The sequence below is a fragment of the Acomys russatus genome, chromosome 29, assembly GCF_903995435.1.
Source record: "Acomys russatus chromosome 29, mAcoRus1.1, whole genome shotgun sequence".
Classification (NCBI taxonomy): Eukaryota; Metazoa; Chordata; class Mammalia; order Rodentia; family Muridae; genus Acomys; species Acomys russatus.
Window position 1 is genome coordinate 35,152,455 of NC_067165.1, and position 25,513 is coordinate 35,177,967.

At 52.4% G+C, this 25,513-nt stretch overlaps 1 protein-coding gene across 1 annotated transcript; it reads left to right on the forward strand.

Annotated features, from left to right (window-relative positions):
- The first annotated feature begins 1,414 nt into the window (after positions 1-1,414).
- Positions 1,415-22,986, forward strand: Rcc2 (regulator of chromosome condensation 2). The gene is made up of 13 exons (XM_051171203.1): positions 1,415-1,599; positions 2,084-2,371; positions 8,326-8,419; positions 11,005-11,148; positions 13,319-13,450; positions 13,802-13,890; positions 14,798-14,912; positions 17,707-17,873; positions 19,418-19,598; positions 19,777-19,882; positions 20,902-20,974; positions 22,093-22,170; positions 22,565-22,986. Exons 2-13 carry the CDS (start codon positions 2,093-2,095, stop codon positions 22,667-22,669), a joined length of 1,563 nt encoding a protein of 520 aa, XP_051027160.1. The 5' UTR covers positions 1,415-1,599; positions 2,084-2,092; the 3' UTR covers positions 22,670-22,986.
- The last annotated feature ends 2,527 nt before the right edge of the window (positions 22,987-25,513 follow it).

Here is a 25,513-nt window from a genome sequence, read left to right on the forward strand (position 1 = left end):
GAATGCCAGGTCTATTAAAGAGGCTGCTTCTATGTGGTCTTGACCTGGGTGTCTCTGAAACACACCGGTTGATAGTCATTTTCGGAGTTGTTTTACATAAATGCTTCCGGATCTCAGGACAGACTTGTGACTGTGATCAAGTAACTTAGATTTGATTCTCTTGGATTCTGTCCTGTCTTCCCCCGCCCCCCTTGCTTCTTTGTATAATAAAGAACCGCAAAGACTCTAGAACTCTCTCGTCAACTAAATAAGTTGTCAAAAAAAGAAACTTTCTACACTATTAACTCGGGCACTTGAGAGGGAGAGGCAGGAGGACCAAGTTCAATGCCAGCCTGGGCTACACGGTGAGTTTCAGGCCAGCCTGGACTTCACCGGGCAAAACAAAACCCCAAAGAAAAACGAAGAAACATTTGATAGACGAGAAACTGACACTGAGACGCAAGCCTTCCCCCAGTACCATCCAAGCCGATCTTTCCCCAACTGGCAATCCTGCACGTGGCCTGTCCAGTCCTGTCGGAGCTGGCCCCTGTAGACTCCTCAGCCTTTGCCACTTTCATCTTAGCCCAGCCAGTACCTCTGGCTACTTCCCTTCCGGGATCCCTGAACCCTGCACTACTACTCCACTGGGCGGAGGAAATCCTTTCATCCCCCTATTCTGTCAGGTCGGATCCTTGAAATTACTCAACCCGGTTTGCACAAGGGCTCGCCTTCCTTGATTCGGGGATGGAGTTAAGTACCATGCTTTCAATTACTTGATAATCTTTCTCTTTACCCCGCCTTCCAATAGGGCAGACATCTCTAGGTCTGTATCCTTAGCATTTAGCGCCTTTGCATCTAGTCCTGCTTGTACTGGGGGGCCCAGTACATACGTTTTAAAAACAGAAAAGAAAAAAAAAATTCCATCACAAGTATTTTTAAATCCACCCAGCTAGTTACTAATCATTTTCTTAGTGTATCAAACCTTTATGTAATTTGACCGTGTAACAGCACCTGGCTGCATACTCTGGACACATCCACGACGAATAAAATCTAGCTTCTGTCTGCATAGGAGAAAGTTATTCAAATTGTATTCATCTTTCACTCCAATCACTCAATTAGGGCACGTCCCTCGTTGGCTGCTGCGTGAGCAAAGCAACTATTTTCCAGCGAGTGTCCTCAGGTGACCTGTCTAGACGCTCGGAGGAAAAAACAAGAGAATCTGACACTCTCCTGAGCCCCAAAGACGCCTTGTGACGCGCAGGCCGCGCAGCGTGGAAGGACGTGTAGAGCACACAGCGGCGGCGGGGCGAGCAGGGTTTGCGGCGTGGCGCCGGGCGCCTGGGACGTAAGCTCGGGTGGGCGGCCCGGCCGCGGGGTCCTCCGGCCGGTAGGGGGCGCGCGCACCCGAGGCCCCTCGCCGCCCGCCGCGCGCGCGCTCGCTTGCCGCCGGGCCGCACATGTGTTTCTGTTTTGTGTTGTAGCATTTGTTCTGGAAGCTCGTATTTACATTTTAAGTGTATCTGGTGAGTGGGCTGGAGCCCTCGTCCGGGCCGGGGAGAGAAGCAGCGGACGACCCGTCTTTCAGTCGCTCCCTTCCTCTTTTCTCATCACTCCAACCAGGTAGGTGCTGGAAACCGACTGGGACCAGTTTGCAGGGTCTGGGAAAGTTTTTTTTTTCCCCCTTTTTTTTCTCCCTCTCCCTCCCCCCTTTCCCCCCTCCCTTTGGAGAAAGGTTAAAAAAAAACAACGCTTGGGAAGGGGGGTTGGGGAACGGAATGAATAAGAAGGGGAAGGAAGGCGGATCCACGTGGTTTAATCGGAGACAGACAGAGATCCCATTGTTCAAAATCAATAAAAAAAAAAAAAAAAGCAGACGGGTCGAGTGTGGAGCCGCGGGGGCTGGGCAGGGGGCCCACGAAAGTTAATCTTTTCGCGCGTGCTCGCAGGTGCTTGGGGCCGAGCTGGAGTACTGGGGGGGGGTCCCCGCGTGGCGCGCGGCGTGGGGAGGGGCGAGGGAGCAGCAGGTGGGGCGGCCCACGCCGCGCCGCGCTCCCCTCCCCCGCCCCGCAGCCAGCCCGTGCATTGTGCGCCGGTGTCTCCGCAGCCCGCGACCATGCCCAGGAAGAAGGGGGCGGCCTGGGAGGAGCCGAGTTCGGGCAACGGCACGGCGCGCGCTGGGCCCCGGAGGCGAGGCGGCCCCGCGGGCAGGAAGCGCGAGCGGCCCGAGCGCTGCAGCAGTAGCAGCGGCGGTGGCAGCAGCGGCGATGAGGACGGCCCAGAGCTGGACGGGGCCCCCGGCGGCGGCAAGCGCGCAGCCAGGCCGGCGACAGCGGGCAAGGCGAGCGGCGCGGCCGCGATTATCACGGAGCCCGAGCACACGAAGGAGCGCGTTGTGAGTGGGGCGGGGGCGCGGGCGGTTGGCGGTTGGGGGGGGAGGGGCGCCGCGGGGTCACGCCCCGCCCCTCCCCCACGCCGCGCGGGGAACTCGGGGGAGCCGGTCCCGGGCCGGGGGAACTGAGTGTGCGTTGTCGCGCGGGGGCTGTCACTTCCCCCCCGCTTCTCCCGTGCGTCCATCCTCCTCCCCCCACCGCGCCTCTTCCTCCGGGGGAGGGCAGCCCGCGGGGAACTGCCGGCTCGAGCCGGGGCTTTGAGGTTCCCGCCGCTGCGGCTCGGGCGCCCCGGGGGGGCGGGGCCTGGCGCGCTGCGCGCATGCTCCGTGTGTGCTGTGCGCGGCCGGCCGGTGTGCGCGGGGCATGGTGGGGTGCGAATGCGCATGCTCCACCGAGGTCCCCCCCCCGGGGGGGCTCCTCTCCCACCCGTGACCCCCCGCAGAGCGGGCACAGTGCTTTGTCTACCTCGGGTGGCCGCGGCGTGGGGCCGGTGGGGTCAGTTCGCCTGAAAGCTCTGGCCATCTAACTTGAGGTTGAGGAAGAAGCCCCGAAGTGCCGGTGTGAATCCGGCTCAGGGTCCGCTGCTTCCCCGCTAGAACTTTATGCAAGTTTTCTTTGGTCCACCACTGCCCTCCATTTCTGCAGGAGACCATTCTCCGTTAACCCTAAAAAAGAGATGGAGCTTGAGCCCTGAGAGTTTCACCCTTGTTTCCAAGGATGCTCTTCAAAGGTGACAAGGGTACAGGGAGCTGGGCACCTCACAGAAGTCCAGGCACACTAGGAGGGACAGTAGAGGGACCTTAGCTATATAACAGCCCTGCAGTGGAGGGAAGGTTCTGGCTAGGCATGCACGGGTTCCCTTGCTAGGTAGAGTGGTTTTAGAGTATTAAAAGGGGAATGCACCAACTGCCCTTTTACCTCCTGTTCAGTTGGCCAGGAGAAGGCTAAGAAGTTAGGCATGATGGGGTCTTGCCTCTGCTGTATGGAGTTTTTATAGAGTTTAGCAAAAGCCACGTGGAATTGAATTATCTACGGAGTGGAAAAAATGAAAAAGGACATTACTGCTCCTAGGTATAGTGGAGAAAGTTTATTTGGATAAAAGGGAGACACCGGGAGGGGCATCTGAGCTATTTGAAGGGGGTGGGGTGGGGAACCAGGTGCAACAGCCAGGAGGCCCAAAAGAGGAGTAACCAAAATGGTTGGGAAGGGCGGGCAGCTAGGGGGATTGGAAGCCTGGGCTAGATTAAGTTTGGGGTAGGGGGCCCTGTAACAGCTAGTGACTGAAAACCTGGTGACCAGCATCTTCTTTGATATGTTAAATAGTCCCCTCAGCCCTTGGGCGGGGGTGTTTGAGACCCAACAACCACCCCTGAGCTAATAGCTCTATTTATTGTTCTAGTCCACTGCAAGATCAGTGAGTTCTGTGGACTGTATCCCACGCAGGGATTCACACGGAGTGGAAGGAGTGTCTGCCTCCACCAGCTCTGTGTTGGAACTGGCAGCTTGTGCTTGCTTTATGTGTGCTGCTAACTTCCCATGTATGTGTAGAAACAGGAACTTAAAAGTTGTGGGTCAGGCGGGCGCGGTGGCGCACACCTTTAATCCTAGCACTGAGAAGGCAGAGGCAGGTGGATTTCTGTGAGTTCGAGGCCAGCCTGGTCTACAAAGTGAGTCCAGGACAGCCAAGGCTACCCAGAGAAACCCTGTCTCGAAAAGATAAAAAAAACCCTTGAAGCTAGGGGGACCATTGTAGGACCCCACACTGGTCAGTTCTAGGGGGCCGTTGGATAGGTGAACATGGGCCTTTGGGCATTCAGAAGGTACACGCTGTCATGCTTGGAAAGTGTGCCTTGGGTTTCTGCTTCTGTTAGTATTGGCGAGTTTGTTTCAAGGTTAAGAGCGCAGCCTTGCAACCAAGTTCATTCCCACAGGCCAGCCAGCTGCCTGGTGTATCTGGCCCAAGGGTCTCCCCTGCGTAGGGGACTGTTTGCTTCAGTAGGCCACCGTTCTCTTGATTTTTTTTTTTTTCTTTTGTATTTTTCTAAACCCCTAGAAGGCAACTTCACCGAGCAGACTTCAGGCCTCTCCCCTGTGAGCCGCTCCTCTACCACAGCATCTGAGCATCTGGCGCTCGGCTTCCCTTGTCTTGAACTTGCAGTTGTGTTGGGCTTGGAAGGTGAGCCAGGTGCTCAGATTGTTGAGGGGGCAGGGTTGTCCTGCAAGAGTCAGGTGTGCTAGGAAAGATGGGCTAGTCCCTAAGCCCCATTTGTAGAAAGCCAGCTTTCAGTCTTACCCTGTGTTACTCAAGGACCCGAGGCTTGTGGGTAATTGTGTCGGATGGGTGTTTTGTCTTTTGAGGAAGAGACTGATTCATCAGTCTTGTCTGAGTCTGCAGAAACTGTTAAGTGGTGCAGGCATCAGGCTCTGTGGGGGGTTGCTGAGGTTTCATGGACCCTGAGATGCACTGTCCATTCTTAGTGTACATAGTTGAAGGCCAAGCCTGAAGTGGGAGGGTTAGCAGCCCTCAGGGACTGTTGCCGCCAGCATCTTGCTCTCTGGCCTTCCTGGTCCCAGAGCATCAGTCTCCTAAATGGATGTGTGAAAAGGTTGACTCTCAGCCTCACATAGTGTACTTAGGCAGTAATTCAGAAACTGCTGTGGCCAGGAAATTCTATTTTGTTGGTTGGAGATGCTGCATTTTCTGCCTTGGCTACTCATCTGGGCTCAGGTCGCATTAGTGACCAGTCGTGGGGAGGTACCTGGGTGAGGTGGAGTTCACCTGACCTGGACTGTTAGGCTTTGCTGTGTTGGCTGTAGACATATGCCTCACATCAGAGGCTGGCTTAGCCCTCGAGAGTTGGGTAACTCCGGCTTGTTCTTTTTCCTTAGTTCTTGTCTTTCAACCTTCTTCCCTCCCTCACACCTTCCTTTTGATGCTTGGGACTACATGTGCTTTTCCACTGAGAGACCCCCAAACCCCCTCAAATCCATTTGCTCTTTGGGACCCCTCCCCCCATAGAGCCCACAGGCTTATGGGATAGGTTGCTATAATTCTGTGCCTCGGAGTCTTTTGACAAGGACTTTGATTGAAAGGGCATTTTGTATAGTGCCAATTAAGATTTTATTCTATAGGAAGGAAGGAAGAACTAAGTTAATAGAAAGAGGGTTTGTTGGGTTAGTAGCAGTCATGTAGGTGCTGGCTGTAGGAGTGAATGTGTGGATGGATGTAGGAGGGAAAACAGTCGCTCACCTTCTGCGAGAACTCGTGGTCTGTGATGTAGAAGCCTGAGCAAGGATAACAGTTCATGGCTTCTATGGGAAACCAGGCAAGGTTGCCTGCCCATAGGCATCTTCAGAAGGGACACATGCCTAGCTGGGTGAAAGGCTTCAGGACCCATAGAAATGGCAGGAGACCGGCTACCAGTGTTCCAGGTGGAGCTCAGAGCTCAGGGTGACCACAGCACTCAGTGTTGGTGAGTGCTGAGCTAGTGCAGGGCTGTCTGGTGTGGGGCCTGCAGGTTTTGAGGCCTTTCCCCTGTATTTCTGGGGCTCCTTCAAAGTGCAGATCTGGAGAATGGTAGAGCATGTGTGCACACAAGTAAGTGGCCTTTCGGAGGGCCCAGTGCAGTGAGTTGAGGCTATTCCAGCCACACCTGCTTTCCAACAGAGAAAGGGAAAGCAGGCTCCTGTCCCATGCACGTAACTTGAGGCTGGCCCCAGGAGGCAGCCCCACGCCAGCAGGAGATCTGAATAATTGAACCAGAGGCTACTCCGTCCCTGAACTGGTCTTGAAGTTTAGTTCCTGCCTTCTGCCTCCTGGACAGGCCTGGAAGTAGGGGGTGTACATTCTGGGGACCTGTAAGGTGTGTTGTCAGGAACACTGTGGCCTTGGAGCTGTTAGAGCTACTGCTTAGGTGTGGTTTGCTCCAGGCCTCCACGAAATGTTCCAGAAAGGCCTCTTTCCACTCAGCGATGGATGCTCAGGGGCTGGGTACATAGACTGAGCCTGAGAACCCATCCATTTAATTGCTGTTATTTATCATATGTTTGCTTACTGCACTGAGGATGAAGTCTAAGCCTTTGCCCAGGCTAGACCTGCTCTGTTGCTGAGCTAATCAGCTCACACTACAGAGAGTTGGGTTTTTTTTGTTTGTTTTTGTTTTTGACTTTTCGAGATAGGGTTTCTCATTGTGTAGCCTTGGGTGTCCTGGGCTCGCTTTATTGACCAGGCCAGCCTCAACCTCACAGCTGATTGCCCTGCCTATGCCTCCTGAGTGCTTGGATTACAGGCCTGCACCACCACGACCAGCTGTTTGTTGTTTTGTTTTAATTATTAAATGTGTGCCCGTTTACACCGTGTATGTGCAGATGCCCTTAGAGACCAGAGGGTGTCAAATCCCCTGAAGCCATTACAGCATCCGGGAGCTGAAACCAGGTGTAATCCCAGCCTTTGGAAGACTGAGGCAAGAAAATTATATAAATTGATCCCAGGCTGGCCTCCATAGTGAGACTTTGTCTCAAACAAAGCAAAAAGCACACTTTCCTTAGATAACACTTTTTATTTACTGTTTGTGGTCATGTGTGGTGTGTGTGACGGTGGGCACACAGGGACCATGGGGTCAAGTAGAGCTCAGGGTACAGTTTTTTTTTTTTTTTTTTTTTTTTAAGACATCTCAGCAGTCCATAAGCATAATTTGAAAGGAAAGAGTCATATACTTTGACCTTTAAGAAGGTAGAGTGTGTTGATGATTTTATGGGCATGGCCTCTAATTGTAGTGGCTTTCAAAATGCTAGATCTGTATGAGTAGTCCTGGGTTTTTTTGTGGTTAAGGTAGCTGAGAATTGAAGTGTCCCGGCTGGACAGGTGTGCTGTTACATACCTGCCATTCCAGTGCTGAGGACGCTAACGCATGAGGGAGGGCCAGTCAGGACTACATAGCAAGATCTGTCTGTAAACATGGAGGGGGGACAGGGAGTGTTAGGCTCTTAGCTGGGAGCTCTACTGAGGGGGCCCCTTTCACCACTGGTCCCAGCTTGTGAGCAGCATCAACCCCACCCAAGCTGTGCCCTCCCTTATTGCCCTCTGCCTCCTCTGGTGAAGTTAGGCTGTAACTCTCCCTTCCTGTCCTCCCTGGCAGCACACAGGACTGATGGCTGGTGACCCTGCAGAAGTGACACAGAGCTTGAGGAGTGGGGCTGCCAGTGCGCCATGGCTTGTAGTGGGGAATATGTAGCTGGCCTTAGGCTGTGGTTCCTGGGTCCCCAGCCTTGTGCTTTGTCGCATGGAATAGGGGAAAATATTGCTGTCCTTGGTCTCAGGGGTAGTATAGACTTCTGGGGACAGGCTTGGGGTCACCTGCCTTGGAGCATGTTGATGGGGGCTTTGTGGTTGGATGGGACCTCTGACCAGGGTGAATGCGCCAGCAGAGAATTATTTTCAAGCTGGGTGTGACAGTGCACACTTGAAACCCCAGCACGCAGCTGAGCCTAGAAGGTGTGACTTCCAGGTTAGTCTGGGCTGCAATGAGACCTGTCTCTTTCTGTTTTGTCAAGCAGCTGTGGAATGCCAGCAGCAAACAGTCTTTTGTTTTAGTTTTTAGTTTTTCACGACAGGGTTTCTCTGACTGTTCTGCACTCCATTTGTAGACCAGGCTGGCCTCAAACTCACAGAGATCCGCCTGCCTCTGCCTCTGGAGTGCTGGGATTAAAGGCGTGCGCCACCGCGACAGGCAGCAGCAACAGTCTTTGTTTTTGTTTGTTTGTTTCGAGACAGGGTTTCTCTGTGTAGCCTTGGCCATCCTGGACTCACTTTATAGACCAGGCTGGCCTCGAACTCACAGCGATCCGCCTGCCTCTGCCTCCCGAGTGCTGGGATTAAAGGCATGCGCCACCACGCCCGACTAGCAGCAACAGTCTTAACAAGCTAATTCTTGACCTTTTCTTTGTCTCTCTTTAGAAACTCGAAGGGTCTAAGTGCAAAGGGCAGCTTTTGATTTTTGGGGCAACCAACTGGGACTTGATTGGACGGAAGGAAGTGCCTAAACAGCAAGGTATGAGACCTGGTTTCTGAACAACAGTTGACTGCTTCTTGTAAGCCAGGGGGCCGGAGGCATGCTGGGACCACCCACCAGGTAGGTGTCTCTGTCTGTGGACTTGTTCAGAGAGGCCAAGTGCTTGAGGCCACAAAGGCACTCTGGTGAGGGTGCTGCGTCTGAGCTGAACCTGGTCTCATGCATGTCTGCTTTCACACTTCTGTGTTTAAAGCGTTCTGAGGTCACTCAGGGGACTGTAGTCCTCATGACCCCTTGAGTCCTCGAGATTTCCTTTTACTACAGGGAAGAGGCCGGTCCTGTTCTTTAATGCTATGAGGCCCCAGACACTTGTCAGTTGTGACAGATAGTTTGTTACAACTCAGCAGAACTAGTAAGCCATGGAGAGTGGGAAACAGTTCCACCAAGTGACTTCCTGTGTCCAGCTGTCTGTAGAAGATGGGTGCCTTCCTGAGGGGCCTCTTGGAGAGAAGAGGGCTGACTCGGCACCACACTATGGTTCTTGGTTTCATTTAGAAACACACCCAGAGTGCTTCCCGGCAGTGCTTTGTCCGTGAACAAATACTTGAACATGGGCACACCCTAGCTAGCACCCACACCTAGGGGCCTTGGCTGTCATTCTGTTTCTGGAAGGTGGCAGGAGGTCCTGTGTGGTATGGATGGAGCTGAGCAGCTGCGGCTCCTTGTGGAAGATACCCATCTTTCAGCATAGCCATGGGCACCTACCAGTCCTCCTCAGTGTGCAGAGAGTCTCCGCAGCTAGACCACACAGCTTCCTGCTGTGCGTGTGTCCATTGCACCTCTGCTTTCAGTGCCCTTTGCGGCCTAGAAGTTGTGCCATGAATCCAGAGCAGACCTGGCTAGTGGGGGTGGGGGAGGGTGGCCACATCCCAGGGTGCCCTTAGCTCCATCTTCACTTGTGCTCCTTGGCATTTCTGCCTCTCGTGTCAGGATTGTGTGATTTCACTTAACTAATTGTGAGCATTTAGGTTTGTTAGGCTACCTGTGGCCTTTGCCTGGAGCTGTTAGGCAGAGTTTGTCTCCCACCAGCCTGTAGGTAGAGGAGAGGACACTTACCTATGCACCCTGTCTCTTGGATCTTTGCAGCTAGCTCCCTGCCCTTAGTGTTCCTTGGTTTACATGGCAGCATTGTGGTCCCTGTGTGTGGCCTATGGTAAGAACCAGGGATACCCTGGTGGCTATTGTCAGCTAGCCTGGCTCTGAAGTGGGGCCACTACCAGGTTGTGACTTAGACTTGGTCCTCGGGATGGAGGAAGTACCCTGATGCTCTTGTGACTGGTGATTGTGCCCTCTTCAGGGAAAGAGGCATTGGCAGGGGTGCTGGAGCCAGGGTCCCCTAGGCCAGCTGGTTTAAGAACCAGGCCATTCCTCTGTTCCCTCTAGGGCCCGGTCTTGTTACAGCTCGAGTAACAAGTGTGCAGTTCTCCCCTGATTTTCTTCCTGTGTTTGCTGTCCTCCATGACTCAGGGCCGATTGAAGCTTCTCGTTAGTTTTAACAGCCTGAGAGGCTGTCGTTTCGTTCACTTTTCACTTATTCCTTGGAATTACTGTCCTGTTTGGTTTTGGCTTGGTTACTGTTTTTGTTTTTGAGACAGGGTTTTCCTTATGTAGCCCTGGCTCACTTTTGTAGACCAGGTTGGCCTCAAACTCAGATCTTCCTGCCTCTACCTCCTGAGTGCTGGGAGGTATGAGCCACCACACCCAGCTGTTGTTCAGTTTTGTTTTAAAACACTTTTCGGTGGGGTTGTTGTGGTGTGTGAGGGTGCCCTCTGATGCTAGACATCCTGGGTGCTGCTGCAGGTTCTCATGGGCGACCCATCCAGCAGTGGGAAGTCTTTCTCTAGTAGCCAGCTAGGCTGTGTCTGGGCTGCCTGAACTGTGTCTAGCTTCTCAAGATAGCCACCATTGTCTGTTTTGTAAGTGGAAAAGCCACACACCTGCCTGGGTGAAGTGGGAGTGGCAGCTTCCTGTGCCCTACCGGGGCTTGTCCCTGCTGCCTGTCATAGTGGAGGCAGTTGTAGTAGGTGGGATGCAGATAAAGGGCATAGTCAAAGTCAGATGTGGCTTCCCCAGGAAGTTTGATGGGCTAGTAGAGGCCATGGATGACATGCTTGGGGGAAAGACTTGATGAGCAAGTCAGATGACAGGCTGACCAGCAAGCTGAGTTTCCTGGGTGTGGGTGGAACTCAGGGGTCAGGGTGGAGCTGGGGTGGATGACAAGGCTTTTCTCCAAGGAAGCAAGTGGGTCTGAGGAGGATGGGGACACTGATCTCCACTGAGAAAGATATTTTTCTGGCTGTGTGGAGGCCTGGGATATAGGCAGGATACACAGAAACATTCAAGGATGAGCCAATGTCTCTCCAGATGGGGTACAGGAAGCCATACCCTGTAGGAGGATTGGGGACCAGCAGCCGTGTATGGGTCTGAGAAGAGGGGTTGCGCTGTTAGTGGCCAGTGACACCGAGTAGGCTTGTGGTTTCTGTGATCCCTGGGTGATATGTTGGGGTATCCCTCACTGTCCACCAGTGCTTTGCAGGGGCTTGATTTATATTCTTCCTTTGCAGCTGCTTACCGCAACCTTGGTCAGAATTTGTGGGGCCCCCATAGATACGGATGCCTGTCAGGAGTCCGGGTGCGAACTGTGATTTCTGGTTCATGTGCGGCCCACAGCCTCCTCATCACCACAGAAGGAAAGCTGTGGAGCTGGGGTAAGTAGTGGGTGTGAGGGGTGACTTGAAGGCACCTGAAAGAAGTCCTGCCTTCTGTCTGGATCCAAGGCTACCTTGTGTATGCGTGTGTGTCTGCCTGCCTGTGACACATGTGGCAGTCAGAGGACAACTTCCTTCTGTGTTTGCGTGGGTTCTGGGGATTGAGCCCAAATCTCCAGGCTTATGTAGCAAGTGCATTACCATTACCCACTGACCCATCTCACTGGTCCCTGTTGTTTGATTCCTCCTGGAGACTGTTTTCCTGAACCTGAGACAAGTGTTATCTTTCCGGTGCTGCCATCCTTCCAGCCATCTTCTATTATTGGCCTGTTGTCCCTTCATCTAGCCCTTGTCCTGCTTCGTAGCTTCCTGTGGTGTGGAGCCTGTGTTCCCATTACTAAATGCCACCCCCTGGCTTTTGTAGCTAGCATGGCTCCTGGCCTTAGGTCTGAGGCACGGCCTTTGTCCACATTCTCTCTTCCTTCTGTGTCTCAGCCTCCTTCATGCCAGACCGTCCCTGACATGAAGCTATCAGGGTTTTTGTTTGTTTGTTTCTGTTTTTTCCAGGTAGGCCAGGAAGCCTTGCTCAAGGCTCACGTCGTCCAAGCCTCAGGGCTCGGGCAGCTGGGGGAGTTGGCTCTCCTCCATTAGTTTCTAGCCCTTGGCTGGCTACTAGTCCATACGCCGTTTTTATTTTGATCTGTTTGATTGAGCCTTCCTTTTTGTGTGTGTGTGATTTTTATGAGCTGCTGTACTACAGTCCAAGTATATTAACATCTGCTATCTTCTCTGCACTTGGCTAATTTTATAATTCTGCTGGAAAAAAAAAACCCAACAAGTGTGTGTGGCCCAAATTTATCCTTCCAGGCTCCAGGTGACACACCAACATCTGCCCCAATTTCTGTTTTCTCCAGGTTGGTGTCGGAGCTTCCTGCTGCTCCATCTTCAACAGTGAGCGTTGCCTTTGTGTATTTGTCAGGGTCCACAGCTTCAGTGGCTTTTCTCTGATGTCCTTGCCAAGTTGCGCTGACATGGAGCCTCTAGATTGTGTCTTGGGGCTAACCCTGTGACAAGAGTGATTTCCCCTGGAGCAAGAGAGAGGGTGCTCCCTAGAGCAGCAGCAGGGTTGTAGAGACCCTGCCCAGAGGCATCATGAGCCACCACTACACACTTGACCCAGGGGCGCTGCCGGGGCATGTTGAGCAGGAGGCAGAGTGTTGCTGTGCGTGTCTAACCCTGAGCTGTTTCCAGCCTGCCTTTCTCTGAGCTAGGACGTGGCAGGCTCCTTTGGAAGTTGACGCCTAACCGAGGCTGGCCATGGAGCCAGCCCTCTAATTGACGCACATCCCCCGGGAGGGTTCCCCAGGGAGGGAGGCTCAGCCCCTGTTGCCCTTGCCTCCTGTAGGGTACTAGAGCATACCTGTCTTACTACCTAAACTGCTTAACCAGAAGGGAAAGCTCATCACTGGGGGAGACCCCACCCGGCCTGTGATGCTCGCTTTTCAGCCTTAAACACTTTCTACCTTGAGCTACTTATATGCTGTTCTGAGCAGGTCCTGGGGCTCCTCCTGGTATTCTGTTTTAGATATGTGTTGGAACCCAGGTAGGATTTCAGGGCTCAAGCTGTTCTGGGGCCCACCCCTTATCCATTTAACCTGAATTCAGGCTCTCTAGAGTGTCTGTATTGTGAAGGTCTCTAGGCTTTGGTCCCCTGCTTGTCTTTTCACATCAATGGTACAACATAACAGCTGTTCAGAAGGAGGTGGCTTTATAGGCAACAGGGTTTATGAGAGCAGGCCTGTCCCTTCTCATGAGTGTGCATGTTGCTGGGTCTTAGAACAGGTCATGGGGTGGGTGAGGATGAGGAGAACGTCAGCAGTAGGTATATCAGACCCTCCCAGAGGAGGGGAGGAGTGGGAGCTGTAGACCTGTGGAGCACCCAGGCCACACCAAGCATTTCCTGGGGTAACAGAGACTGGGGGTGTGTTGGGATGCTTCTACAGCCAGTCACTTCCTGTTGGGGTATGTTTAGGGTGGCCCTTTTCATTGGGCACAACTCGACTGGGGAGAGTAGTGGGCTCCTCCTGTTCTCAAGGATTTGTTGGAGGTTTGTCTTGCTGCCTGGCATGTCTTTGCATCGCGTACCTAGTCAGCTGTGGTCTCTCTGCAGGCCGGAATGAGAAGGGGCAGCTGGGCCACGGTGACACCAAGAGGGTTGAAGCCCCCAGACTCATCGAGGCCCTCAGTCATGAAGCAATCGTGCTGGCAGCATGTGGGCGCAACCACACCCTGGCGTTGACAGGTAAGAAGGTAGCTGTCTTCCTCTTAACTGAGGCAAAAATCTTCAGAGATGGTTTCCCTGGGGGTGGGTAAGGTTGCTGCATGGCTGAGGGCCGGTGTCAGGAAGGGGAGTCCCTGGGTGGGTGGGCAGCTTGCTGAAGGCACTAGAGCCCTATGGTGGCCTCTGGGAGCCCAGACCAGGTTCTGCCTGTGGCAGGGCTCAACTCTGTTCTGCACCCTTGTGGTCTTTGGGATGCGTGGACACACCCCACACTCTGTCTGGTCAATGAGCTGTTGGCATAACTTTGATCCGAGTCCAGTTGAAAACATTCACCCTTATGTCCCTTTTTGTTGTGTTTTTCTCTCCTTTCAGACACTGGCTCCGTGTTTGCCTTTGGAGAGAATAAGATGGGACAGCTGGGCCTCGGCAACCAGACAGATGCTGTCCCAAGCCCTGCTCAGGTACAAACAAGCTGTGGGCTCGGGCAGCGCTGGTTCGAGAACAGCAATGCTCTGCGAGGGACAATGGAGGAGAGAGCCTGTGTTCTGTCAGTGAAGATGCAAGGGGCAGCTTCCTTGCAGATGGGCACTGCGTTGTTGAGCTGTGCTCAGAATGAGTACAAGATGTGTTTTGCTCCTGAGGCCTGCAGGGGCCTTCCTCCCCGGACAACAGGCCGCCAGCCAGTGGCTTAGGGAGTGTGGGGTCTGGTGGCTGAACCTGTGGGCTTTGAAAGATGATGTCAGGCTCCTGTGTGGCATGTAGTTGGATAGTTGGCAGAGTGAGCAAGGATGGGATGAGCCTGGGTGCCAAGTTTACCTGAACCATCGGGTTAAAAATGCTTGGTCCAGCCTTTCCCAGGTTGTGCACTTGGTTTCTGACCCTGTGCTGTGGGACCAGCCTGTTGCTTGCTGTCTCTGTGCTTCCTTATTTGAACCGTTTCACAGCCTGACAGTCTGTGAAAGAACAGCTCATTCAGGCTGGGGCTTCCACTGAAGCCGTGTTTATTATTTTCCAAGTTGGGGCTGATAGCAAGCAGTATTAGCACCCCAACGAGCTTTTGGGGTCACTGTGAGGTGTCTTAGTCTCCAGTTCTTGTTACTGTGCTTGGGACACCAGGTGACGGGTGCTGCTGGAAGACTGGGGTATAAAACCCTAGAACAAGAGGCACTGTTCTCAGCTTCTGCTGGCCTAGGAGGGTGGAAGTCACCAGCAGTTAGAGTTTTTGTAGTTTAAACTTTGTGATGCATATGTGCTCGCACGGTGGCTTTTTGAAATGTGCCGTCCACTCTCGTGAGCGTGTTGTTTCATGCCAGGACGGAATGAGGAAGAGACTCGGCAAGCTGAAAGTTGGCTGTTTTCTTTTTTCAGATCATGTACAATGGGCAGCCGATTACCAAGATGGCCTGTGGGGCTGAATTCAGCATGCTGATGGACTGCAAAGGAAACCTCTATTCTTTTGGGTGCCCCGAGTATGGCCAGCTGGGTATGGAAGTCTCTTTCTTAAAAGCTCTCTAATCTAACTGTAAATGCAGAGCCAGAAGGCAGGATGGGGCTGCACACAGTACAAGTGTGGGCAATTGACCCAGCTAGTAGCTTCTACCCACTAAGTGCCTGTCTTGCTCATCGAAACAGCTTGCTGTTGATGCACAGCTTGCAGGTGAGGGTCCAAGGCCCTGCTTGGGGTCAGTGAGGATGCCAGGACTGAGTCTGGCAAAGATGCTTTTCTTCTGGTTTGGGAACTCATTTGTAAGAGTTTCAGAGAGGGACAAAAGCTGAGCCTCTCTTCATCCAGTTTCACGTGTCTAAACGAGCCTTTATTGGAAATGAGAGGATTACGTAAGAATGAGGTTGTTCTGAAAACCCTGGCTGGCTGGGCAGCTGGGGTGTGTTCGCATTGTCCCTCACCACAGTGGACTCCTACAGGCACAGCAGGGGAGGAGGTCAGCAAGCTGGTAAAGCCACCGGAATTTTGCAAGGTCTCCATTTTCCTTTTCCCCTCTGACTCCAAGGCCTCTAGAGCTTCCTGGTGCGGAGGTGAAGTGTGGGTGCCCCCTGCTGGTGCCTGAGCAGCCTACACCAGTCCAAGATCTGGGTTGCTGGGTCCCAGCGTCATGAGAAGTGCGCAGATGGGAAAGTATAAATAGAAGCAGAGCATTGCACTGGCCTTAGACTACAGGGAACAGTGACTCTGTGAAACTAAATATACCTCAAGTCAGAAGTGAATAAGAAGGACCGGCCCCTTACGCACATCTGTGCTGGTTGCCAGGGAGTCCTTAGGCTGTTGGATAAACGGTTTCCATGGCCGTGGGCGGAGCTTCTGCCATACTCAGGCCCAGCTCAGGAAGTACATTTCTGTGCTTCCTGTTGTGTGTGCAGCTTCCCTGCCACACTGAGACAAGCATCTTGGTGTGGCCAGCCTGCTTGCCCTCAGGATCTTGTTCTTGGCAGCAGGATGGCATCAATGGAGCGGTTCTGCAGGGAGTTGAGCACAGTGCGCACTGTCTTGTGCTGAGCTTTCATTAAGGTGGTTAGGAACCTCTCGTTCACTCTGAAACGTGCTAGCATATACCTATGATGGCAGCACCTGAGGGCCAGAGGCAGGAGGATTGCAGCAAGTGTGAGGCTGGCCTAGTTTACATGGATTACAGGCCAGCCAGGGCCACATAGTGACAGTTGTCCCCAAAACCAAAACTCCAGCCTAATCTCCCTTCTGCTCTTGTCTCAGTGTGGATGCTGCTTTTAGAATTGGGTTTCAGGAGAGGGGCTCATGGCTACACTCCCTCATGCTGTGCTGTAGTGATTGGCCAGGGAAGGACATTGAACATCTCCCCCACATTCCTGGAGGAAGTGCTTCTGTATCTGGTAACAGCTAGGTGCTGAGTGTGATGGGTGGAACGAAAAAAATTCCAGGATATGCCTGCTGCCCTCGGGGACAGTCTGGTTCAGTAGTCAACACTTGGACAGGACACCGAAGGGACGTGGGAGCTCTAGTTAGTAGAGAGCACGTTGGAAACACAGGATCCCTGGTGGCCTAAGGTTTTTAGCTGACTGGCGCCTCCTGGTGGTGTGTGAGGTTGGTCTGAACTGCTTATAGACGGCAAGCCCGAATAGCGCCTCTAAACAAGCCCCGCGTTCTGCCATATTTGACTAGGTTTTGATCTAAGGTGTTTCTGCAGCACAGCACCCATACATCCCATGGGGACCAGCCAAGAGCCTGCACGACACTACTTCACTGACAGTCACTCTCTGCCAGATGTCACAGCACTGCTGCTGAGGGGACAGGGACTGAGTATTGAGAATGTTTCAGGCCATAAGCAGCCAGGATCCTGGCTAGTGGGTCGAGAGTGGCCCTAAAGACTTGTTTTTATTTGGTTGGTGGTTTGGTTGCCTCTGGTTCTGTCTCTGAATGCTTCAATTAAAGATGTGGCCACCATGCCTTACCTATTCCTGTTAGTTTTTTGGTTTTTTTTTGAGACAGGGTTTCTCTGTGTAGCCCTGGCTCCTGGACTCTGCTGGAGTCCTGACCCTGAACTCAAAGAGAGATCACCTGCCTCTGCCTCCCAAGTGCTGGTATTAAGGTGTGTGCCATCACCACCCAGCTCTTTTGTTTGTTTTTGAGACCTACTCAGGTAGCCCAGGCTGGCTTGATTCCCTGTGTAGCTGAAGATGGCTTTAATTTTCTGATCTTTCTGCCTCTACCTCCCAAGTGCTGGTATAGACCACCAATGCAAGAAGGCATAGAGTGCTGCTGGTCTATGGGCCACAGGCATGGGGTGCCAGCACCTGGCTTCCTGCAGCACCAGGATGGCCAGTTATCCGCTGAGCTAACACCGCCCTGCCCCTCGCTATTCTTGCAGGTGGTTTGTGTATTGCAGATTTTTGTGTTCTTTGCAGTATGCTTAAGTTGCTGGTAATTTTTAGACAGAAACGGAGGGAAAATTTTGTCCTAAATGATCATGTCTACCCTGCCTTCTAGAGGTCCTCAGAGCTCCCCAGCTGGGAGCTTGTAGATTGTCCTTAGGATGAGAGCTGCCCACTGTTGTGACCTCTGCCACAGGAGACACATTTTCTTTTGCCTCCCAGTCCATGTATAGAGTTTATGTAGGTTTTCCCAAGTTATGGCTCTCCTGCATATGATGTCCTTCATACATACGTGGTTTTAAGGGGTGATGTGTGTTACCTATGAGCTCATGACCAACTAGGTAGGGTCTCTGGCTGGGGCCAGGGTGGTGTCATGGCCTTCTGTCACTGTCTCCGTCTCCGTCTCCTAACCACAGGACACAACTCCGATGGGAAGTTCATTGCCCGGGCGCAGCGGATAGAGTATGATTGTGAGCTGGTACCCCGGCGGGTGGCCATCTTCATCGAGAAGACCAAGGATGGGCAGATCTTGCCAGTCCCAAATGTGGTGGTTCGAGATGTAGCCTGTGGCGCTAACCACACAGTAAGCCTTGTTTTTTTTGTCTCTCCACTCAAGCCATGCTGGTATAGGCTGGTTCTGGAGTGGGTATCTGTTTTCCTCAAACTGTCATTTGGCTGAGCAAGTTTCCCATCGTGATTTCCTGACCTCTACAGTCAACATCCAACATGAATATCCATGTTCCTACCGCTGCCACACACATGCACAATGGAGTCTGCGAGAGTGCCTTTTGCTAGGGTGTGAACGGCTAACTGTTGAGGGTGTCTCAAGACCTTAACTGTTGCTTTAGCAGAATAGCTGCGTGCGTTTGCTGCCTACAGCCTGTTTTGTGCACACATACTTGTAGAATATATGCATTGTGTCCCAGCACTCGGAATCAAACTTCAGGGTAGGTGCTTTCCCCTGCTAAGCTGTTTTGCTGGCCCTCTGTTTTGCTTTTGGTTTTTATTTATTTTTTTATTTATTTATTGTTGTTATTTTCCTGCTTTGAGGGCTTTATTTATTTATTTATTTATTTATTTATTTGTTTATTTTATGGTGAAAAGGTGTATATTTAGAATTACTCGACTGGACTCAGTCTAGATGGTCCCAGTGCTATTGGCAGCATCCAAAGCATCATAGTCAGGAGCCAGCGAAACACACGCCTTCTCTCTGTCGGGCCTTATCAGGGCATTGACTCTGGCTACATCAGTGTCATAGAGTTTCTTCACGGCCTGTTTGATCTGGTGCTTGTTAGCCTTGGCATCCACAATGAACGCAGTGTGGTGGTGTCCTCTACATGGCTGTCTCGGTGCTCAGGGGGAGTTTGATGATGGCATAGTGGTTAAGCTTGTTTCTCTTGTGCACTCTTTCAAGGGTGGCCTCCAGAGCCACAGAGTCTTGGGCCACCGGAAGGTGGGTGACGAGCAGATCTTCTTGTGGCCGTGGATGCCTTTCAGCACTGCCTTCTTAGCTTTCAAGGCCTTTGCTTTGGGAGGGGCAGGAGCTTCCTTCTTTGGCGCCATCTTGGCAAAAAGCGAGGGCTTTTTGATTTTAAGACTGGGTCTGATTGCATAGCCCTGCCTGTCCTGGAACTCTGTGTAGACCAGGCTGGTCTCAAACCTTAGAGATCCATCTGCCTCTGCCTCCAGCACTGCCTGTCATTAGCCCATCTTAATCTCTGCTGGCAGTAGGTGTTCCTGGTCTGGGCCTTTTTGCTTTGGCAGCAGAAAGGAAGCCCAGGGTTGAGTCCCAGAGCTCCTCTCTTGCTGGCTGGTCAGTGAGTTAAATGCCTGTAAGTCCATAAACCAGGGTGCTGTGTTGTTCTACTTTGGTTGTGGCAGCCTAGGCTAAGTGTTTCGCAGTGTGGGTATATGGTCCAGGGCTTTGTAGGTGCTGAGTCCCCGACTCTACACCCTGCGTCCCACGCAGAGGCTGGTTAGTTGTGCATGCACCGGCCTTAGTTAGATATGAAACCTCAAAGACGGAGAGAAGGCCTGTCCTTTCCTTTGTCACCTGCTGCTGTCCCAGACCCTTTGGTCAGAAACAGTGGCCCATGTGTCTGAGCCTTGTGTCTCCTCTCATTGCAGCTAGTCTTGGACTCACAGAAGCGAGTCTTCTCCTGGGGCTTTGGCGGCTATGGCCGGTTGGGCCATGCGGAGCAGAAGGATGAGATGGTACCTCGCCTGGTGAAGCTGTTCGACTTCCCTGGGCGTGGCGCAACCCAGATCTACGCTGGCTACACTTGCTCCTTCGCTGTCAGTGAAGTGGGTCAGTGCCTGCTTCCCTGCCCATCAGGTGTAACGTTTTCCTTCTCAGGGATGGCCAGTCCCACAGCCACATCCATCCCTGGCTTGCTCTGTAGTGTCCTTTTAAGCAGCCATCCTCACCTTGCTGTCCTGAGATGCTTGCTTGTAACACTAATGTGTTCTGCTCTGCTTCCTTCCAGGTGGTCTGTTTTTCTGGGGGGCCACCAACACCTCCCGAGAGTCTACCATGTATCCAAAAGCAGTGCAGGACCTCTGTGGCTGGCGGATCCGGAGCCTCGCCTGTGGGTAAGTGGCTGTGTCTTCCTATGAGTCTTGGACGCCCTGTGTGCCTGTGACCTTGGGAAGGCTCTGAGCCTGCTGACTCTGTGCCTTCCTGGCTGGATGTAGGAGACACCAAATCCCCAAAATGTGGGAGAGGGGAGAGTGGGGGCATGGTTGATTCTAGGCCGGGTGGCTCCTTCCATCGTGGAAGGTAAGTAATTTTGAACATTTTTGTTTGGGGAGGAAAACAAAAAACAAAAACAGGTTGCCAATTTTCCCTGAGTTTGGAAACTGTAGGTTTTAATTTCTCAACACAGGAAAGGGGGACTTTTAATTTGGTGTTCTCATTGAAGGGTGCCCGATGAATTACCCAGTTCTTTCAGATGGCTGTTGTGGTTAATTTATCAGTATGGCTTGATACTGTTTATTATTAGCCCTATAATTATTATTACATCACTATTTTCTAGCCCACTAGCAATCAATGAAACACAGACACCTGTTATTTTAAAATAGCCTTATTATGTATATAGTGCTCTGCCTGCGTGTACACCTGCAGCCCAGAGGAGGGCATCAGATCACGTTATAGATTGTTGTGAGCCACCATGTGGTTGCTGGGAATTGAACTCAGGACCCCTGGAAGAGCAGTCCATGCTCTTAGCTGAGCCATCTCTCCAGCCCCAATATTTTTTTTCTTTCTTTCTTTCATTTGTTTATTTTTTAATTTTTTGAAACAGGGTTTCTCTGTGTTATCTTGGTTGTCCTGGACTCACTCTTTAGACCAGGCTGGCCTCTAACTCACAGTGACTCGCTTGCCTCTGCCTCCTGAGTGCTGGGATTAGCTTCTAATAATTTCTGTTGAACTACCCAAATACTTGCTAATGCTTTTCATCTGGGCTGAACCCTCCATCCAGGCTGGCCATGTGTTTCTTCCTTTAACTAACCCATGGTGCAGCCTCCTCTTTCCTGCTGTCCTGGAGGTGGGTGAGATGACACAGGGTGTCCTATTCTCTGATTAGATGGTGACAGCTTCTGCCTATTTTTAGGAAGAGCAGCATCATTGTGGCAGCCGATGAGAGTACCATCAGCTGGGGGCCGTCGCCAACCTTCGGGGAACTGGTGAGCCTGCACACCAGGGTCTAGGACTAGCCCTGTGTCCTTGTTCACGAAGGGCTGTCCTTCTGGGTAACATTGGGTTTGGTTTGGAGTGTTTTTGTTTTTTTCCAAGCCTAGGTTTCTCTGTGTAGCCCTGGCTGTCCTGGACTTACTTTGTAGAGCAGACTGGCCTTGAACTCACAGAGATCTGCCTACCTCTGCCTACTCAGTGCTGAGATTAAAGGCGCACCATCACCACATCTGGCCTAGTGGTTTTTTGTTTGTTTGTTTTGTTTTTGTTTTTTGAGACAGAGTTTCTCTGTGTAGATCAGGCTGGCCTCGAACTCAAAGCAATCCACCTGCCTCTGCCTCCCGAGTGCTGGGATTAAAGGCGTGCGCCACCATACCTGGCTAGCTTAGTGGTTTTTTATTTTTATTTATTTATTTTTAAGATTTATTGATTTATTATGTGTACAGTGTTCTATCTGCATGTACAATTGTAGGCCAGAAAAGGGCATCAGATCACATTACAGATGGTTGTGAGCCACCATGTGGTTGCTGGGATCTGAACTCAGGACCTTTGGGAGAGCAGGTGGTGCTCTTAACCACTGAGCCATCTCTCCAGCCCGCTTAGTGGTTTTTTAAAACACGCTCCTAAACACAGCTTTGCATCTTCGTAACAGTAGGCTTGGAAAGCCTTGGGCAGGAAGGTGTTACAGCTTCAGTGGAAGGCGTGCCTCATATTTGGGCAGACATGAGGTCTGCCTGGAGGAGCTGAAACCAGGGTTCAGGATTGGTCTCAGGGGCAGCTCCCCGGCCAGTGCTCCTCAGCAGTCCCTGGACACTTTTGTTTAACCTCTGAAGTTTCCACTGACAATCAGCTCCTTCCTCCTGATCAAGTGTCAGGGCTGGCACGTGTAACAGGTGTGCCGCACCATGTTGCACGTGGGTGTGTAGGTCTGACCATTGTAGGTGTCAACGCTATCACTACACAGTGCTCTGCATATTTTTGTCCCATAATCCCCAGTGGCTGTGTCCCTAGCTCTTGCCTTGGTGAAAGACGAACCTGGGAACACGCACTTCCCTTTTGTTGGACCTTGCCACAGTTCATGTTTTGTCATCACCTCTGCCTGTCTCTGCAGGGATATGGGGACCACAAGCCCAAGTCTTCTACTGCAGCTCAGGAAGTGAAGACTCTGGACGGCATCTTTTCTGAACAGGTGAGGGCGCCTGTCAGGGGCCTGCTGAGCTGTGTGGCATCCCGTGACTGGTTTTTCTGTAGAGTGTTGGAAGAGTACAGCCCTCTGCAGGAGAAGGGCAGAGAACCCTGGCCAGCTCCCCAGAGATGTTCCTGCTGGTGTGGTCTGGGGCAAGTGCTGTGTGGAGCTGCCCCCCAGTCCTTGTCGACAGGGCCTCCTGAAGCCGGAAGTGGGGGCCTCTGTTGGTCCTAGTCTTCCAGCACCAGGGGCTTAGGGGGAAGAAACGCTTCCATTTCTTTCCCAGGGTCCAGTGTCTCTCCATGCTGGCCCCCCTCCCTGAAACCAGTCCAGCGTGTACACATATGACAAGCGTGATGTGGGGTGCATGTGCTCTGACACTGGCTTGTGTTTGCAGGTGGCCATGGGCTATTCACACTCCTTGGTGATAGCTCGAGATGAGAGCGAGGCTGAGAAGGAGAAGCTCAAGAGGCTGCCCGAGTATACCCCACGCACCCTCTGAGGCAGGCCGGCACTCCCCTCGTGGCAGCTGTCATTTCCACGTGCACTGGGACCAGAAGTCAGACAAGGAATTTAGGAAGCAGAAGTTGACGGAAGGTGCATTGGATCGGCCTCCCTGAGGTTCTGTGTCCACGCAATTGAATCAACGTTAACTACCTTTTTCTGTATGCTTTCCAAAGTGTTTTCCCACAATGTTCAATTAAAACATTTGCTCATAGCCAGCTTGCCTTTCTACAAGACAGGCAGGAGGAACTCTGAGCAATTTAGGGTTCATTTTTATTTTTATTTTTTAAGTTGTATTTCTTTTCAACCCCACCCCCCCCCCCCACCCCCCCAGTGTCCTTGTCCAGCCCTCCTCTTCCAGCCATAATTAGCATTGTGATCCGAGTGGGTGCCACGAGGGAGAGGAATCAACACTTCCCAGACAGAAACGGCCCTTCCAGGAACCAGCAGCCTCTAGGCCAAGAAATCCCTGGTGATCGGTCTCCACCCAGACTCCTGCCTGCCTGCTTTGGGAGACCTTGGTCACTTGCTTGTGGGCCTACCCGCCTGCCCCTGCCCCTGCCCTCACCCCCACTGTAGCTGTTGCTGGCTTGCTGTCTGCAAGGCCCATGGCCTTTTGGCTGAAGCATTTGCAGAACCAGCCATTTCCCCCTGGTGGGGCTTTGGGGTCTTTGTTTAGCCATTTATATCTACTTTCGCTCTCAAGTCCAAGTGAGATTGGGACCACGAGATACGGGGGTGGGCGAGGTGGGGAACCTGCGTGTTGTTGAAGGGCCTGGTTTTATGGCTCCCTGTGGAGCCCAGGCTCTGCTTACCACTTAGAGATTGATCAGCCAGCAGTCAAATGTGTCCTCAGCCCTCTGTGACCCACTGTTGTCTCCTGCGAGCTTTGCCTGTCCGCTCCTGCTGTCCCCTCTGCCTAAGATGGCCACCCTGTCCTGAGACTTGGCCGCTCTTTCCCTAGCCCCAGTGCTCTTTGGCCACTCGCATTTGCTTGGCTCTGGTACCAAATAATCAGGATTCCTGATGAAATCCCCTGCCCCAAGTGTCAGTACAGACGCTGTAACTGTCACGCATCCCAAGTGCCCTCTGCCCAATCCTGTCCTGGTATTGACTTGGTGGCTGAGTTCCGAGGTGCCTTTCCCGGATCCCTCCTCACTGGACCCGAGTGTGGTGGCAGCTCGGGCTGGGGCCTTGGTTTCCAGAGGGTCTGGGCTGGTTGACTGCTTTAATAGGTTTAGTTCAGTGGTGCTCTGGGAAGGGGGCTAAGGATTGAAGTGTGAGGCTGGGTGGATGGGAAAGTCCAATTCTGGTCTTCAGATCTATGGTTTTGCTTTTGCTGTTGACGCTTGTTACCGTCTCTATGTTAAAATGCCAAAAATGATGTAGTTGTTGCTTCCTCTGCCCCAGTGCTTCCCAGCAGCGTCTGGCTTCGTAAGGTGTGTCTGTCCCAGCCAGTGCCGTGTCCCGGTGGGAACAGGTCCTAGAGTTCCCACTGTCTCCCATCACGTGTCTGACTATCAGTGCGGAGACAAGCTTCGGCAGTGGCAGGGCTTCTGCAGAACTAACTACTTTGTCCAGGTCACCCCAGACACCACCCCTGCTTCCACGCGCGGGACCTGAGCCTTGGCTGCTCTCTCTCTGGAGAGTGCGGCTCAGGGTCTGCTCCTCCTATCCTGGAGGTCTCCTGGAGTTGTGTGGTCACCAAGAGGCTTGAGGACACAGTAGCCCTGAGCTGAGCTGGGCTCATCTTCCAGGGAGCAAACCTACAGGCATCAGTCAGCACCCCTGGCTAGAGCCCTGCGGGGGTGGGGTAGGGTGGGGTGAGCAGAAAGTGTCTTCAAGGTAGAAAGCCTTGTGCCTGGCCACAGCCCCTCCCTTTAGGCTACAGTTCCCACCTGAGCTTTCCCACAGGGAAACTTAGAGCAGGAGGAAGGTGGGAACCACTCTGGTTGCCCATGGGTTCCTGAAATTTTCTAGTCATCCACAGAGGGTAGCGTGAAGGGAACAGATGAGGATGGTGGGATTCAGTTGAAGGTGCCTGGTTTAGTGCTGTTAATTGTCTTATTTTTTTTTATATATATATATTTCTTGGAGTAAACATTTTAAATAAACGGCATCATTGTTTACTCTGCCTCGGCTTTCATGTTTCCTCTTCAGTAGTGTGGAGTGTGTGGACCGTATCCTCAGTCAGCCCTCTGCATGTGCCCCATAAGAATGTCCAAAGAGGGTGAAAGCAACCCTGGGAGAGCTTCATTCTGGGCTAGAGAGCTGGGACGAGCCCTATGGGATGGTGGCCGAAGGCGTCCCAAGCAGGATTGGCCACAGAGGTGCCCCTAAGACATACATGGTCCCAGCCCAGCGGTTGGTTTTGGGTTTTGTGGGTGGGACCTTTCCAGTGCCCAGCATTATGTGAGGTGTTCAGCCCTCACTCTAAATTCTGCCTGGCCCTAGGTTAATGCGAGCAGACCAAGCATGGAGCAGCTCTGCGTTGACATTACTTGAGTCAGTGTGTTAAAAGTGAGTTTGGGTTTTGTTTTTTTAGTTGGAGAGGTCTGTCTCTGGGCTGAAATTTCCTGTGTAGACTAGATTAGGCTTGAACTCAACAGCTCCACCTGCCTCTTCCTACCAGGTGTTGCGAGTAGTATCCAACTCCATACCCACTTACCTGTAATTTCGACCCAGGACATTTGCGACTTGGGATCAACCTAGATAAGCAAGCATTCACATTAGCTACATCTGTCGCAGCCCTCAGAGGGGCCTGTCCAGATGCAGCCCCGCTTTAAGCCAGAAACACCTGGAATCACAACCGCAAACTTCACAAAGGTACTTGGCAGCTTCA